General features: G+C 42.7%; 6 protein-coding genes across 6 annotated transcripts; 3 read left to right on the top strand and 3 right to left on the bottom strand.

Annotated features, from left to right (window-relative positions):
- Positions 1–1,042: 1,042 nt before the first annotated feature.
- Positions 1,043–2,680, bottom strand: K450DRAFT_224961 (uncharacterized protein). The gene is made up of 7 exons (XM_051586296.1): positions 2,612–2,680; positions 2,319–2,549; positions 2,103–2,260; positions 1,990–2,039; positions 1,611–1,927; positions 1,461–1,543; positions 1,043–1,375 (listed from the first exon to the last, which is right to left on the bottom strand). The coding sequence occupies exons 1-7, from the start codon at positions 2,636–2,638 to the stop codon at positions 1,147–1,149; spliced, it is 1,095 nt and encodes a 364-aa protein (XP_051447823.1). The 5' UTR covers positions 2,639–2,680; the 3' UTR covers positions 1,043–1,146.
- Positions 2,681–3,808: 1,128 nt separating this feature from the next.
- On the bottom strand, positions 3,809–4,614 carry K450DRAFT_224957 (uncharacterized protein; the record flags this gene model as incomplete). The annotated part of the gene is made up of 1 exon (XM_051586295.1): positions 3,809–4,614. A coding segment is annotated over one exon (503 nt), but the record flags the coding sequence as incomplete, so codon positions are not given.
- Positions 4,615–4,654: 40 nt separating this feature from the next.
- On the top strand, positions 4,655–7,543 carry K450DRAFT_205489 (uncharacterized protein). The gene is made up of 3 exons (XM_051584734.1): positions 4,655–4,967; positions 5,054–6,848; positions 6,926–7,543. Exons 1-3 carry the CDS (start codon positions 4,768–4,770, stop codon positions 7,190–7,192), a joined length of 2,262 nt encoding a protein of 753 aa, XP_051447821.1. The 5' UTR covers positions 4,655–4,767; the 3' UTR covers positions 7,193–7,543.
- Positions 7,544–7,926: 383 nt separating this feature from the next.
- K450DRAFT_224941 (uncharacterized protein) lies at positions 7,927–10,518 on the top strand. Its single transcript, XM_051586294.1, has 3 exons — positions 7,927–8,200; positions 8,272–9,020; positions 9,088–10,518. Exons 1-3 carry the CDS (start codon positions 8,010–8,012, stop codon positions 10,386–10,388), a joined length of 2,241 nt encoding a protein of 746 aa, XP_051447820.1. The 5' UTR covers positions 7,927–8,009; the 3' UTR covers positions 10,389–10,518.
- On the top strand, positions 10,517–12,667 carry K450DRAFT_224925 (uncharacterized protein). Its single transcript, XM_051586293.1, has 11 exons — positions 10,517–10,806; positions 10,878–11,120; positions 11,188–11,405; positions 11,467–11,507; positions 11,571–11,649; positions 11,709–11,844; positions 11,904–11,971; positions 12,030–12,154; positions 12,217–12,293; positions 12,361–12,441; positions 12,504–12,667. The coding sequence occupies exons 1-11, from the start codon at positions 10,567–10,569 to the stop codon at positions 12,558–12,560; spliced, it is 1,365 nt and encodes a 454-aa protein (XP_051447819.1). The 5' UTR covers positions 10,517–10,566; the 3' UTR covers positions 12,561–12,667.
- Positions 12,597–13,266, bottom strand: K450DRAFT_224919 (uncharacterized protein). The gene is made up of 3 exons (XM_051586292.1): positions 13,154–13,266; positions 12,999–13,078; positions 12,597–12,906 (listed from the first exon to the last, which is right to left on the bottom strand). Exons 1-3 carry the CDS (start codon positions 13,221–13,223, stop codon positions 12,775–12,777), a joined length of 282 nt encoding a protein of 93 aa, XP_051447818.1. The 5' UTR covers positions 13,224–13,266; the 3' UTR covers positions 12,597–12,774.
- Positions 13,267–14,821: the final 1,555 nt, after the last annotated feature.

Raw genomic sequence — 14,821 nt, 5'->3', positions numbered from 1 at the left:
TCGTAGCGACAAATTTCAGCAAAACAGCTCAGCCGACCCTATATGATATCGCTCAGTAGTACAAAAGTTGGTGGTGTTTACTGATAGCAAAGCTTCAGCTAAAGATAGATCTATCACTCTCGCTTGTGATATAGAGCAGCCCAAGATGGTGATTGTTATACCCTTTGCTGTTATCACAATAACCATTGCAGGAGTCCTTTTCAAGACGGACCAAATTTCGTTGAGGGTGCAGATTAAAAATCCTGCCTCATTGATAAAATAAAACAATTCTTACCATAATACAGCTCGGTAGTCGCGTCCCATTCTTCGACTTTCCCTCTTCAAAATTTGATTCTACGATTGATAATTCTTGCAGTCTGTTGCTTTTCTAATTTTTGAGCGTCAACTTACATTTCCAAACCAAACCTTTATGTAGCGGCAATGTTGATATCGGGAGGTACGGTAGCGGAGTACTCCACATAGACCCTTCTAATGTCAAATAAAACCTGTTTTTTGTTCTCATCCATATAGCCTATCATGACTCTGGAAATAGCTCTTTGCGAGCTTAGCCTTATATCCTGCTCATGTTTCTTACCATTTATCTGCAGATGTCGTTCGTCATCATTATTGTGTTTGTCTAATATAGAGTGGTGCTGTCTTAATGTTAGTATCGCTCAAAAGTTGACAGCTTCTTTATCTGACTTACACTGATTGACTCACCAAGTTACATAGCCTGATTTTGATGCGCAGTGTTCATAAGGTGGTATAGCTCTTCAACCGAAATTTCCACACGCGGCATCTTGAGATCTGTAGAAGCAATAATTTTCATTATCATGCAAGATGGTATTTTCGCCTTGAATAGCAGCAATGTCATTACTTTGCATGTTGTATGCTTTTTCTTTCAATAAAAATATCTACGAAATCGTCTAGCGAATTTTAATTGCCACGGGACAGAAATCCATCAAAGCTGGTGCAAAATTTAAGTTTACTTCAACCTATAAAGCTTGGCGCGCGTCGGCAAAGTATATAGAGACGCACAGTAATGGTTTTCACTGATAACAAGGTGCGACATGATCGTACACTGTTCAACAAAGCAAACAACCGATTCATTGCAGATTGTAGACGTGCTTTTATTATACATGTTGAGCTCTATTATGACTTGCTATATTACACTGTGTTTAACTGTCCATGCGTTTCAATGTGAGGTTGTAGCGATGTCATGACCATATGAATACCCTCTTCTGTACGGATGGTACGACTACCGGCAGTTGCCGATGGGATAATGAACATGTCGAACAATTCATTGGCATCCTCACCGGCACACTGTAAATCTTCGTCTGCGTCAATGGCGTTCTGTAATCCTCCATTTGGTCCACCAAAAGCAATCAACATATGGCTATTATTGGTAATGCAGGGCATACATAAATTAATTCTCCAGGTTTCTTTTTCCTTGATCGAGTTTGGTATATTCATTATCTTACCTGAATGGTTTTAACTTGTTGGTCTGTTCAGCGAGGGGTTCGCTGTTTCGATCGCTGACACCAACTGTCAGATCATATCCATCCTATTTACGAGGAGTTAACATATGGAAACAAAATTTCGTGCCTGAAGCAAGAGGGTAGTATAATTACCTTGTATGGACTTTCAGTCAAGACTCGCGAAAACGAGCCAGCTAGTCTTATAGTGTAGCCCCAGTACAAACCAAGAACTTCTCTGGGAGTCTTTGGGCTAACGGTTGTTGACTTTTTTTCAGCACCATCGCCCATCTCCACTGTAACTCTAACTTTTGGCTTAAGTACACGCTCGATTTGAATTTGGTTTTTAAGGCCAACGTCTACCCAAGATCCACGACCTTCTTTCACTGGTTTTGCTACAGTGACACCTTCTCTGTATTTTGTTCTCTCATCCAGTTGAGGATGATGTGGGGAATCCAGGGGAGACAAAAGCGCTAAGTGTTCCCTGGTCAGTACATGGGAGGCCGGTTTCGTCTGCAGACTTTCAGGAACTTACCAGCAAACCTCAAGTCCTTGCTGATAGGAACAAGTGCCTTCCTCAAATACCTAGATTTTCTATTATTAGTTCTTTGTTTCCATTGCTTAAACGTAATTATAAACATGTCGTACTGTGGAGTTTCCAAATATTGCAGTACTCTGGCCAAGAACAAGTTAGAAGGTCCACTCCCGGTATGCGTATTGTCCTCTGATGCAGCAAAGGCGTTGCGTGCCTTCTCGTCATATATGATAATTTCATCGACATTGTAGATAGCCAGTAGTCTTCCGATCTAGAGTTTTCATTAGATCAATGCCACAACACACGGATAAGATCGTTTGAATACTTACTTGTCCAGCCAAAACTGTCTTCAGTTCCTGAGTGGGTGCCGTATCCAAAATTCCGGATGGAATAGCAATGCTTACTGTATACTTTCTTGGACGAAGAACAAGTTTTTTGCTAGAGACATGAGATTGCTGCATTTCCTTGACGTAATCAGTCTTCTCGGTTACAGATCGCTTTGCGTCAAACGCTGGACCCGACCTGTGTTTATTGTCATAGGATTTTCCTGGCTTTTTACGCTAAGATAATGACAGCTTTAGTCAATGTAGCCTGCTGCTTGCTGGAAGGTCCTGAATACTACCTTTTGTCCGATTTTGCTGTCAACCATTGCTTTTGTAACTCTACTATTGAACAAAGCTGCTGGGTGAAATGCTCAGAAAAAAAAAATTAGCCGTCACACATTTGTGAACATCAAGGCTTGCGTGCAGCCAAAATTTGCAAAAGACCTCAGTCAAAGCAGAGCAGACAGGTCACCATTTCCATAGAAACATTTATAATAAACAGCAGCTGTTGATAGGATACTCTGACGCGAAGAAATTCACTTTTTTTTTTTTTGATAAAGGCGACAGACCTTGATCTGTTGGATATGCGAAATTGTGCCATATCGCCTGTAGCCACACTGAGCTCACAAGCAAAGTAGTCCATCTCCGACCCGATCTTCTTGTCATACCGTGCAAGCAGGAACTGATGATCTGTGTCGGCAGACACCATCTGAGACGCAACAACATAGATATTTCTATTTTTTATCCATCAGCATATGCTGTGCTTGTGTAAATTGTATCTTATCGATACTGATGCATCTCTCAGAAGCTTGCTTGAAGGCCTGCCTTGTGCATATCACTATTCCAGCTCGGTAGTATGCCACCAAGGACTATTTTTTTTTTGTTCTGGAAGACGACTAAGCTTTTTATTGGAGCATAACCATCACATCGGATGCTAGGGTAGCTGAGCGCCATCCTGTCTCACAACAATAAATGCACAATTGAAATAATTTAATTCATGGCCACCGTAGCACAGCGCACTTTGAACACATCTTCTCAGCTACAGCGCTATATTCTCTCAAGCATCAAATTCATGAGATGATGAGATGGCCATATTTACATTTTTCAAAAAGTGTCACGCTTGTTTGACGCAGTTCATCGCTTGGACGTCCTATTCAGTCCATGGGCTTATTGTGGCTATGACCCAAGCATTACTTGGTTTAGGTGTAAGGCGCTTTGACTAATGCGATGTGTCTCCCGCCTAGGGCCGATAGGACATAGAAGCCATAGCTGTACTACGGATGAATTCAAATGGCAGATTACTTAGGCACTAAATTCTAAATACTGAAGTGCTAAACGATGCAGTGCGGGGTGAGGCGGCAGTTATTGAACGGGTAACGTGGTATGAGGTTCTCACATGAATGAAAAAGACTTCAAGTCAGCTTTTATGGATGAATCAGCATGGATGCTCTAGTTGATATAACATATCATCCCACTAAACGCTTCTTAAACGAGTTTTTTATTACCTGGTAACAGCCAATGAAGAATCTTTTGGAGGTGTGTAGATTCACGGCGTGGTGCAAGACACATTTAGGCAATTATGTCTCTGTGCTGCCCAAACCCTGGAACCACCTCTAGTTCGAGGAAGGAGTGACTAATTTGGTTGGGTTATTTTTACTGTTTTCTCGGTTGCCTTGAGTTGATGGGATTGTTTTGTTAAGAGTCGCATGCCACGGAGGCGCCACATTGACTGATAGGAAGCAAATTTCCTTTTGACGCAATGAGAGCCTGGGAAATTATACTTCGCAGCTGGTAATAGTTTAACGTCTTGCGAAATGGTATATCGTGCTAAAAACCAGTGGCATCCGCACAAGAGATTCAAAAGATACATCATCCGTGAATGAAAATGTCGGCCATGGCTGCTTATTCGTGTTGATCCAAGCGCCATGCAAACAAGACAGCGGTAAATATAGCATCCATTGTGTATGGGTAGAGATTGCTTCTTTTGCCTTAACAAGCAATAGTAACAGGCAATGCCTGATTTTGTCAAAAGCAGCCAAAATAGGCCGTGGATGTAAAACTCCGTACCAACATGAAGTGCTAAGGAAGAAAAGGTAGCCAACCAAGTGACATGTCGTCAATATTTTGAGTGAGGCAAGTTGAATCTTGTATGATTTACAAAGCACCAACTGCAAGACCGCCAATAGAATGACCAATAGCGCTGTACCACTTAAATTGGCAATGCCAGTCTCGGAGGACAGCACATGTTCAAAAAGGTGAATCCACCCCAAAAAGGAAGTCTGTGTTGAAAATGGCAGCATTCATTGGCACCTCCGTGCAGCCCGTTTTGCTCTTCTACAGGTCAAAGTCCTCACTTATTGCATATAAGATAGACATAATTCCCCTGCTCTGCTCAAGTACATAAATTCGCTGATTCTTCGTACATAACTTGGTACTGTTCTCATATCCATCACTGATGGCTGCTATCGGAGAGCGAAACGAGTATGATCATGAGGTGCACAGAGCCAGCTCAAGTGAGTACCACCCAAAAGGCGATTTCAACGAAAAAGGTGGCGAGTACTACCACGAAGGCGATGTAGAATACAACAAAGAACACATTGATTCTGAAGAAGAAGAGAATTCACCCATTGAAGAAGTTGCTGCTGTTGTGCCAGCGTAATGATCCTTTCATATTATCCTGTCAAAAGAAACATATTATATCTGTGGCTGACTTGACAGATTCCATCCCTTTATCTTTGTAGGACAGATGATCCAAGTATCCCTGTGTATACCTTCCGTGTCTTCAGCTTAGGCATCATCTTCACCGCTCTCCTTGCCTTCGTGAACCAGTTCTTCTGGTTCCGAGCTATGGCTCTCCAGCTGTCTCCTTTGGTCGTTCAGTTGCTTTCATTTCCACTTGCCAAGTTGATGGAAGCCGTTATTCCCCGATCCAAATTTTTCAACCCAGGCGCATTCTCAATGAAAGAGCACGTCCTGATCACGGTCATGGCTAATTGTTCGTACCAAACCGCTTATGCTATCGATATTATCACGGTCCAGCGTATCTGGTACAAGCAAGATCTTGGATGGGGTGGTGGCTTCCTTCTCGTCATGACCACTCAATTAATTGGTTATGGTATGGCTGGTGTTCTTCGACCTTACCTTGTCTATCCATCCTCTATGGTCTTCCCTGCCAACTTGGTCAATATTTCTCTTTTCCGATCCCTTCATGTCAAGGATCTGAATTGGACGGGTCCTAGTCGTATCAAGTGGTTCTTAATGGTGTTCACCTGTATGTTCGTATACTACTGGCTTCCTGGATTTTTGTTCCCCGTCTTGACGTACTTCTCTTGGGCTTGCTGGATCAACCCCAATAACCGTACTCTATCTCAACTCACTGGAGGCTACAGTGGTTTGGGTATGCTCGCATTATCCTTCGATTGGGCCACCATTACTTCATACCTATCTTCTCCTCTGATTGTTCCCTACTGGGCTACAGCCAACATCACGGTCGGTTTTGTCTTGTTCGCTTGGTTCATTGTTCCTATCTTGTATTACACCAATGTATGGAACTCTCAGTCCTACCCAATTGTCTCTGAAAAGCTGTTCACTGTGGATGGCAGTCGATACAATGTATCCATGGTCTTGAACCCTGATGTCACTGTCAACGAGACGTTGTATGAAGAATATGGCCCAGTTCGCCTAACTGCTCTATTTGCCTTTTCCTATGGAATCATGTTTGCTGGTCTTACCTCTGTCTTGACTCATACCGTTTTATACCACGGAAAGGAAATTGTTCGTCAATTCAAGCGATCAAGAAGTGAAGATGAAGACATCCACATGAAGCTGATGCGAGCCTACCCTGAAGTTCCTAGTTGGTGGTACTATGCTATCTTCCTCGCTGCCTTTGGAGTGTCCTTCGGTGTCATCTATGGTTGGCCAATTCATCTCCCATGGTGGGGTCTTATCCTCTCCATCGCTTTGTCTGCTATCTTCATTCTTCCTATTGGTATCATTTCTGCCATTACCAATCAGACTCCTGGTTTGAACGTTATCACCGAATTCATCATTGGTTTCGCTCTTCCTGGTCACCCAATTGCCAACGTTACCTTCAAGACCTATGGTTATATCTCCATGGTTCAGGGTCTGACTTTCGTGTCTGATCTTAAGCTTGGCCATTACACCAAGATTCCTCCTAAAGCTATGTTCATTGTTCAAATCATCGGTACTATGGTGGGGGGTTTCGTTAACCTGGCCACTGCTCGATGGTTGATGGATACTATACCCAATATCTGTACCAAGGCCGCGTTTCCATTTGTGTGCAACAGTGCTTCAACTTTCTACTCTGCGTCTGTTATCTGGGGTGCAATCGGTCCTGCTAAAATGTTTGCCGGTAACTCGCCATACTCGTCAATGCTCTATTTCTTCCTCATTGGGCTGGTTCTCCCTATTCCGTTCTTCCTGTACTCTAAGAAATATCCTAATTCATGGGTGAAATATGTGCATATTCCTCTTATCTTTAATGCTACTGGTATGATGCCTCCGGCTGTTCCCTTGGTAAGTATTTATATGATTTGATAAGGACTGTCATGCAAGGTTATACAAGGAATAAGCTGACGGTTTTTCCCATACAGAACTTTTCCATGTGGTGTGCTTGTGGATTTGTTTTCATGTACTGGATCCGTAAGTACAGACACGACTGGTGGGTCAAGTACAACTACGTGACATCTGCTGCTTTGGACTCGGGTGTGGCTATCGCCGGTATCGTTATTTTCGGGGTACAAATGGGGACGGCTAATAGCGACCAACCCTACGGTTGGTCCCCAACTTGGTGGGGCAACGATGCAGACTATGTTGACCATTGCCCACTGGCTGGACTCAACATGACCAACACTCCGTAGTTCTATTTCATTATCCAATGCCAAAGGAGGATCTCTCGATTTATCTTTGATAAAATGTAACGAAAAAGCAGCCGTAGTGTTGAGTTAAAAATTATTGCCATTTAAGCATACCCACAAACCCTCTCCCCCAATTTTTTTTTTTTTTGTAATGGAGTGTATCTTGTAACAGAATAATAACTAAAAGAATCAATGATTTTTTCATTACCAGCTGGCACACCCATATGAACTTAATTTCATTTACATTTTTGGATATCACACTGTGGTGTTTACCAACTGAATCTGCACTTCTTGGCTGCTACCGATCGGACTAAGAGCTAAGTCTTAAAATGATAAAAAATACCGAATATGGACATGCTACAGCCTCTCGATGAGTGGCAATGGCAGCTGGCAAGTTGCGTTGGAAGTGAAAGATAGACACTGGCCGTGATAAATCTGAATAGTGGTGTTCTCGGCTGGCGATGACCAACTTGTTTTATGGAGTTGTATTATGGAAAACAAAATAGTCACTATGGGTCTTCGCTTGTTCTCGTCTTCTAATTTCCACCATTCGTTACACAGGGCGCTGTTGAGTTTCTTTATCTCACATGCAACCAAATAGGTCAAATGTGTCTGAATATGGAATGGCGACGAGAGTAAATGGTCGTTTGTTCCTCATTGCCTGTACAAGGTTCAGCTGGAAAAACTATAATTTTTTTCAGATTCATTCCTAAATCATCGAAACAGCGAATATAAATACAGACCACAGATAACGGCTCCGTAAAATATCCCATCTCGTCTTTCTTCGCTCACTTGGTTTATCCAAACAGAAAACGACAAAATGGTGGATACTGACAACCACTATGACACAGAACCACAAATGGTTCGTGCCGAATCGAACGTCAGCGAGCACTTGGGGCATAAAGAATATCAAGAAAAAGATTACATGGAAGAAGCCGTCAGTTATGACAAAGATCACGACGATGAAGAAGACAATTCCCCCATCGAAGAAGTTGCTGCCGTTGTACCAAAGTATGCATTGCTTATACCTGAATACTAGGCGATTCCAGCTACCAGATCACTGACTTTTCTTTATCTTTTAGCACGGATGATCCCACTATTCCTGTTTACACCTTCCGAGTCTTCTCGCTCGGCATCGTCTTTACCGCTCTTCTCGGTTTCATTAACCAGTTCTTCTGGTACCGTGCTATGGCCCTTATGTTGTCACCTCTTATTGTACAGTTGGTTTCCTTCCCCATCGCAAAGCTTATGGAAAAGGTCATTCCCCGATCAAGATTCTGGAATCCTGGTCCGTTCTCCATGAAGGAGCACGTTTTGATTACCGTTATGGCTAACTGTGCCTACAACACCGCCTATGCCATGGATGTCATCACTGTACAAATTCTTTGGTACAAGCAAGACATTGGCTGGGGTGGTGGTTTCCTCCTTGTCATGACCACTCAATTGCTTGGTTATGGTATGGCTGGTGTCCTTCGTCCATACCTCGTCTATCCTTCCGCCATGGTCTGGCCTGCCAACTTGGTCAATGTATCACTTTTCCGCTCTCTTCACATCACAGAAGAAAACTGGACTGGTCCTACTCGTCTGAAGTGGTTCGGAATGGTCTTTGGCTGCATGTTCGTCTACTACTGGCTTCCAGGATACTTCTTCCCTGTTTTGACATACTTCTCTTGGGTTTGCTGGATCAAGCCTGATAACCTTGTCCTCTCTCAACTTACCAGTGGTTACAATGGTTTGGGTATGCTCGCTCTTTCATTCGATTGGGCCACCATCACCTCTTACCTTCTCTCTCCTCTTATTGTTCCTTTCTGGGCTATTGCCAACATTGCTGGTTAGTATACACAATTTCACTGTTATCCAATTAACATTCAAGTAGACTGACATTTACGTTGTTACAGTTGGTTTTGCTGTCGTCGCATGGGTCCTCGTCCCCATCTTGTACTATAGCAATGTCTGGGATGCCAAGACATTCCCAATTGTTTCTTCCTCGTTGTACACTGCCACTGGTGAAGTTTGGAACAACACTATGGTCCTCAATGCCGATAACACTTTGAATGAGGAAGCCTATGCTGAATACGGTCCTGCTCGTCTCTCTGTCCTCTTTGCCTTCACCTACGGTATCATGTTTGCTGGTCTTACTTCCGTCTTGACCCACACTGTTCTTTACCACGGAAAGGAAATTGTCCGTCAATTCAAGCGATCAAGAACTGACGACGAAGATATCCACATGAAGCTGATGCGCGCTTACCCTGAAGTTCCCAGCTGGTGGTACTATTCTATCTTCATCGTCACCATCGGTATCTCCTTCGGTGTCATCTATGCCTGGCCCATTACCCTCCCATGGTGGGGTCTTATCCTCTCCATCGCTTTGTCTGCTATCTTCATTCTTCCTATTGGTATCATTTCTGCCATTACCAATCAGACTCCTGGTTTGAACGTTATCACCGAATTCATCATTGGTTTCGCTCTTCCTGGTCACCCAATTGCCAACGTTACCTTCAAGACCTACGGTTACATTTCCATGGTTCAAGGTCTGACCTTCGTGTCTGATCTTAAGCTTGGCCATTACACCAAGATTCCTCCTAGAGCTATGTTCATCGTTCAAATCATCGGTACTTTCGTTGGTGGAATTATCAATCTTGCCACTGGTAAATGGTTGATGGCCACCGTTCCCAATATCTGTACTACTGCCGCATATCCCTTCACCTGCCCTTCAGCTCATACTTTCTACTCTGCCTCCATCATCTGGGGTGCTATTGGACCTCATAAGTTGTTCGCTGGTGACTCTCCATACAGCAGCATGTTGTACTTCTTCCTTATCGGTGCCGTCCTTCCTATTCCATTCTACTTCTTGTCCAAGAGATATCCCAACTCATGGGTCAAGTATGTCCATATTCCTTTGATCTTCAACGCCACCGGTATGATGCCTCCTGCTGTACCCTTGAACTTCTCCATGTGGTGCGCTGGTGGTTTCGTCTTCATGTACTGGATCCGCAAGTACAGACATGAATGGTGGACCAAGTATAACTATGTCACCTCTGCCGCTTTGGATTCCGGTGTCGCCATTGCTGGTGTCATCATTTTCGGTGTCACCTCAGGCTCTGACTGGTTCCCTGACTGGTGGGGCTACGGTGGCGTTGGCGGTGCCTTCGACAACTGCCCTCTTGGAGGAGCCAATTTCTCCGGCATCACCCCATAAGTTGATACTTTTTACTTGTTATTAGTATTTATGTAGCTTAAGATATCTAGCATTATTCCGTAATAAAAACCTAAGGAACATCCCAAACAATAATCCAATGTGCACGTGCCTCACCATTGTATTCAAAAAGTGGTCAGTGGACCCAACGTAACTTGAAACTCAATCTTCAAAAGCATTGATGGAACAGGAATTGATAAGCATTCTGTTATTTGCGAAAAAGGCTTTGCAAACCGGACAAGCAATATGCGAACAAGCGAATCAGTGTACGAAAGATTCTGCCATGTTTGCGGAGAACCTAGACGCGCAGTGGTCAAAGCTCGTCTTTCTATCAGAGCACATAAAAACGCAATTGAACACGCTTGTCAAAATACATGACTTTATAATATTAACAGCAGGAGACTTACAAGGCTTCATAAAGGTAAAGCATATGGCTTCATGACATAGATGATAGCAATACATTCAGTCATTCATTTGGCAATTGCGTTGTAGACCAAGGAGGCCGCGTTGGGCAATTTATCCCTCGCAGTCCAACAAACTTTCGACTCGCTCAAGAAAAGTACTATAGATCCAGATATCTTGAGAGTAAACCTCAACTATCTTCAAACACATACCAGCGACCAGCTCTCCAAAAATGAGATGTATACAAAGAAGAAGAGTCTATTCGATTACATTGACGATCAAGCTGTGCTTGACCTACAGCAGAAAACGGACGACGAAATCAGCGCAGTGGAGGTTGGATATTAATGCAATTGGTAATATCCAGGGTGTGTATGCTATTGACATACATTTACTCCCTTAGGCTCTAAGGTCGACTCTGCAAGGAATGGCAAAGTCCCTTTATACCTCTTTACAATCTCTTGTAACAGCTCAAAAGTCGTTCAATATGAAGCGACTTGAAGAAACCGCATCCGACTTTGCTGTTGCGAAGAAAAGTGCACAAGAAGCTGAAATTACCCATATGGCGGATATCCTAACGAGCTTGACGAATCATTATGATCAAGTTGGAAGCGCCATGAAGTACGTTGATCTTATTTTCATCATCACATCCGCTATTGGGTGTTAATTCAGGTCTTTGCAGAGTTTTTCAATCCAAGCCATCTGAGTATCTGGATATTTCAGGTACGCCTTCATTTCTCGCGCTGCCTCAACCATTCCCTTCATATTTATAGTTGTTTTTTTCAGTACTCCAAGATGATCATGATCATGTACCAGATATAATTGAAAATCTTCAAACGTCTTTACAGGAAGTGGAAAATATAAGGCATGTATTTTTTTTTCCTTTACACCAAGTCCCGCGTTTACTTACCCACCACTAATTAGGGAGGACATGCGTTCACAATCAGATGAATATAACAAAGTATACGACAGTATGGCACGATTGTTCTCAGAGCTGGAAAGGATAGGCGATTCCAAAGGGCCACTAGATAACATTTTTGACAGGCTCATTCGCATCGAGGTGATTATATGAAAGGATCTGTCAATGGCAATTCTTATATAAATTAACGCCATCCCTAGTTGGAGCTTCAAGAAAGGAAGGATGTCTTGAATAACTACTTCCAAAATCTATGGGGTTTGGTCGACTGGTAAGTAGCTTCTTCAAACCAATTGCACGAAGACAAGACTATTAAATTTTGGTCGCAGGTACATTGAATATGCGGTGTCCTACGATTACTTGACTCTGGAGATTACTAGACGCCAAAGAGTTCAATTAAAACAGGCGAAAATGTTGGAGGAATACCGTCGACAATTTGACGACTTATACAAAGGTGAGCTAAACCCTTTTCCAACAGTAGGTCTACTTCCGTCAATATTGATAAAATATGTACAGAGGAGCTAGAGCAGCGTCGTGAATGGGATAGTAAGCACGGTGCATACTTGCCTACAGATCTTTGTCCATTTATGAGGGTAAAGTGAACATTTGGTGTGGCTGAGAAAGTGCAAACTCATAAACTTATACACTGATGCCCGACAGGAACCTCCGCCAACGATTGCCGTAAGTTTATCCCCGGATAATCTGGAACTGCCAGTCATATCAGCAAAAGCTTTGGATGAGGTAAATTGGTTTCTAACTCTAAAGATCTTCAACACGTGGGACTAACTGTTGGTGACCTTCAGGCACTTCAGCGTACGGAGAACTACGAAAGCGCTCAAACCCAAACTCCACAATCATAATGATATCATATTCTACGCTATGGCTCACCAATGCAGTTCATTCAAAAGGTCAAAGAAGTTTGAAAGAGATGATTGTATTATATTCACAATGGAGATGTTGTTATTTGTACATTGGACTGGACATTATACTTTGTTTTGGAAACCCATGTATGGTTTTTGTTAAGGATATCAATCTTTTGTTGTGTTTTCTTTGAGAGGTGTGTGTATTTTTTGCCTAATCCTTGTCAACGCTTGCCCCTGGTTGTTCAGACATAGGTAATGGTGTCGGTGTTGTGAGGGTCTCAGAGTGCAGTCCCGAAGCATCGACGTTGGCAGATTCACCAAAACGCTGGCGAGCTAGCTTTGCCTGCGTGGTGGTTTAGTTAGCATTTGATACTAGCAACCGTGCTGAGTGCACTACAAGGCTATTTCAATACGCAAATTAGCGTTAACACTCACCAGCTCTTCGTCCAGCCTTCCTTGCTTCTTCAATTCCATGCGACGATTCACCATAACGCCAATGTTGACGACATAGTAAACTATGACATTCGATAACGTTGACATTAGTTTATGGTTAGGGTATGTAATATGATTTAGAGTTACAGAGTACTAACCGGTTGAACCAGCCAACAGCAATACAACTGACTTTTGGGCAATATCTGCCAATGACGATCCAGCTGGCATGTTTTGATATTGTTAAGGGTTGCTGCTGCAGGCCAGTTTCTTGGGTTGAAAGAATTTTGAAAATGACAGTCCGGCCGGACACCGGCTGCCTCTGAAAATAATACAGCAAGGAAATTTACGGATGGAACGTGTATTGAAATTGTAGTCATACTTTCCCAATGCTTTAATACAATATCTGTGATCTCGTTCCGTGCCTCCAGCAATCCAAGTGGGGAACTTCAGTTCAATTGTGCAATTCTCATTGATATTAAACCACCGCTGAGTCAACAATTTGATCGCCACCTGAAGCCGTCTGTTGCACATTTCGCGACAAGCGAATCCATCCAGCATAGCCTTCCTCTCTGAAAGAGCAAGTTTCCAGTATATGAGCAGTAATTTTCCTCCAGAATTTGTATATTCTTTGAAAATTTTACATATGAGGCAAATGATAAATGGATTGGTGGCATGGAGTGACCTTAAAGTGATCACCACGTTAAGCAGATCTATAGTCGACGAAGTAGTAGACGCAAATGAAGAAAGAGATAATCGTTGCTTTTCTGTCTATGAATATTTTCACTACCATTTCAGCGGAGCAAAAGTAACCTTAGGTTCACAATGCAAAGTCTGTTCATATCACCACTCATGTAATGAGTTACTTCATTGTTCAAACAGCTTTGAGCAAGAAACAATATCTTATTTTTACAAACTTTCAATAGGAGCGCCTGGATTGCTGTTGACATATCCATTGCGTTTATGCTAACATTTTATAATTGCATCTCCTGTTTGTTTGCCTAGCGCCAGTGTTGACGCACGCTCACTTGGAGGTAATTTGGCGGACGACCGTGAAAAAGGAAGCGCTGTCAAGCAGCTGTTTTATGAATGATTGTTTGAATCATGAAAGCTTTTACTAGGCTTGGTACTTCAAGCGTGGCAAAATAACATGTGCAGCTTACAAGCAATTCAATAAAGAGAATTCCTCACCCTAGGTCACATGGTGTCCTTACATACCAAAAGTATCTTCCAAGACAGAGTAATAAATAGCTTCATATTATAATTGATGTCGTTTTTTACATTCACTTGTTCCATGAAACTCGCACTTGCCGTCATCTTCACCATTTTGTCCGTAACCTTTATCGATGCGCTACCACTGGAGCTAATTGACTGGTATACTCCAGATTATTCACCACTTGCCAACATTTTGAACACACGAGACTTTCACGAACCGGCTTTGAGGACCGACATAAAGAGAACGGAAAAACACCGCGAGCTAGATAAGCTTGACTCAGATCAGCTATTTGAAGAGAGCTTGTTCCTAGACGTGCCGCATTCGGAAGTATAGTTGTCACTGTACATTCAATGCAGTTACAAGGCTGCGACTAGCTAGTCAAATGGCAGTGCTAAGAAGGGAGAGGGCAAATTTGAAGCACATTCGTGTAACCACTTGGAAGCTTCCCTGCAACTGAGAACAACTGCATCTAAATCCTTACCGACTTTGCAGACCAACATCTAAAGGTCATTTGCCACATATATTCAAAAACAGGGAACCTTATGCAAAACGTTCAAACAGTCTTCAGACAACCTGTACTTGTTGTTTTTTTTTTGTATGGATATTGAATTAC

This window comes from Umbelopsis ramanniana (assembly GCF_025399195.1).
Source record: "Umbelopsis ramanniana AG unplaced genomic scaffold K450scaffold_7, whole genome shotgun sequence".
Classification (NCBI taxonomy): Eukaryota; Fungi; Mucoromycota; class Umbelopsidomycetes; order Umbelopsidales; family Umbelopsidaceae; genus Umbelopsis; species Umbelopsis ramanniana.
The sequence above is the reverse complement of the archived record's forward strand: the minus strand, read 5'-3'. Positions and strand labels throughout refer to the sequence as shown.

Bases quoted from the DNA above. Each gene is read 5' to 3' on its own strand.
- K450DRAFT_224961 (XM_051586296.1), bottom strand. From the start codon at position 2,638: ATGGTTGACAGCAAAATCGGACAAAAG. The intron at 2,261-2,318 runs GTAAGTATTCAA...TGAAAACTCTAG, and splicing joins AGACAGTTTTGGCTGGACAA to ATCGGAAGACTACTGGCTAT. The intron at 1,376-1,460 runs GTAAGATAATGA...TACCAATAATAG, and splicing joins AACAAGTTAAAACCATTCAG to CCATATGTTGATTGCTTTTG.
- K450DRAFT_205489 (XM_051584734.1), top strand. From the start codon at position 4,768: ATGGCTGCTATCGGAGAGCGAAACGAGTATGATCATGAGGTGCACAGA. The intron at 4,968-5,053 runs GTAATGATCCTT...TTATCTTTGTAG, and splicing joins GTTGCTGCTGTTGTGCCAGC to GACAGATGATCCAAGTATCC. The intron at 6,849-6,925 runs GTAAGTATTTAT...TTTCCCATACAG, and splicing joins TGCCTCCGGCTGTTCCCTTG to AACTTTTCCATGTGGTGTGC.
- K450DRAFT_224941 (XM_051586294.1), top strand. From the start codon at position 8,010: ATGGTGGATACTGACAACCACTATGACACAGAACCACAAATGGTTCGT. The intron at 8,201-8,271 runs GTATGCATTGCT...TTTATCTTTTAG, and splicing joins GTTGCTGCCGTTGTACCAAA to CACGGATGATCCCACTATTC. The intron at 9,021-9,087 runs GTTAGTATACAC...ACGTTGTTACAG, and splicing joins GGCTATTGCCAACATTGCTG to TTGGTTTTGCTGTCGTCGCA.
- K450DRAFT_224925 (XM_051586293.1), top strand. From the start codon at position 10,567: ATGGAACAGGAATTGATAAGCATTCTGTTATTTGCGAAAAAGGCTTTG. The intron at 11,406-11,466 runs GTACGTTGATCT...AGGTCTTTGCAG, and splicing joins CAAGTTGGAAGCGCCATGAA to AGTTTTTCAATCCAAGCCAT. The intron at 11,650-11,708 runs GCATGTATTTTT...ACCACTAATTAG, and splicing joins CAGGAAGTGGAAAATATAAG to GGAGGACATGCGTTCACAAT.
- K450DRAFT_224919 (XM_051586292.1), bottom strand. From the start codon at position 13,223: ATGCCAGCTGGATCGTCATTGGCAGATATTGCCCAAAAGTCAGTTGTA. The intron at 13,079-13,153 runs GTTAGTACTCTG...CGAATGTCATAG, and splicing joins GCTGTTGGCTGGTTCAACCG to TTTACTATGTCGTCAACATT. The intron at 12,907-12,998 runs GTGAGTGTTAAC...ACCACCACGCAG, and splicing joins GAAGGCTGGACGAAGAGCTG to GCAAAGCTAGCTCGCCAGCG.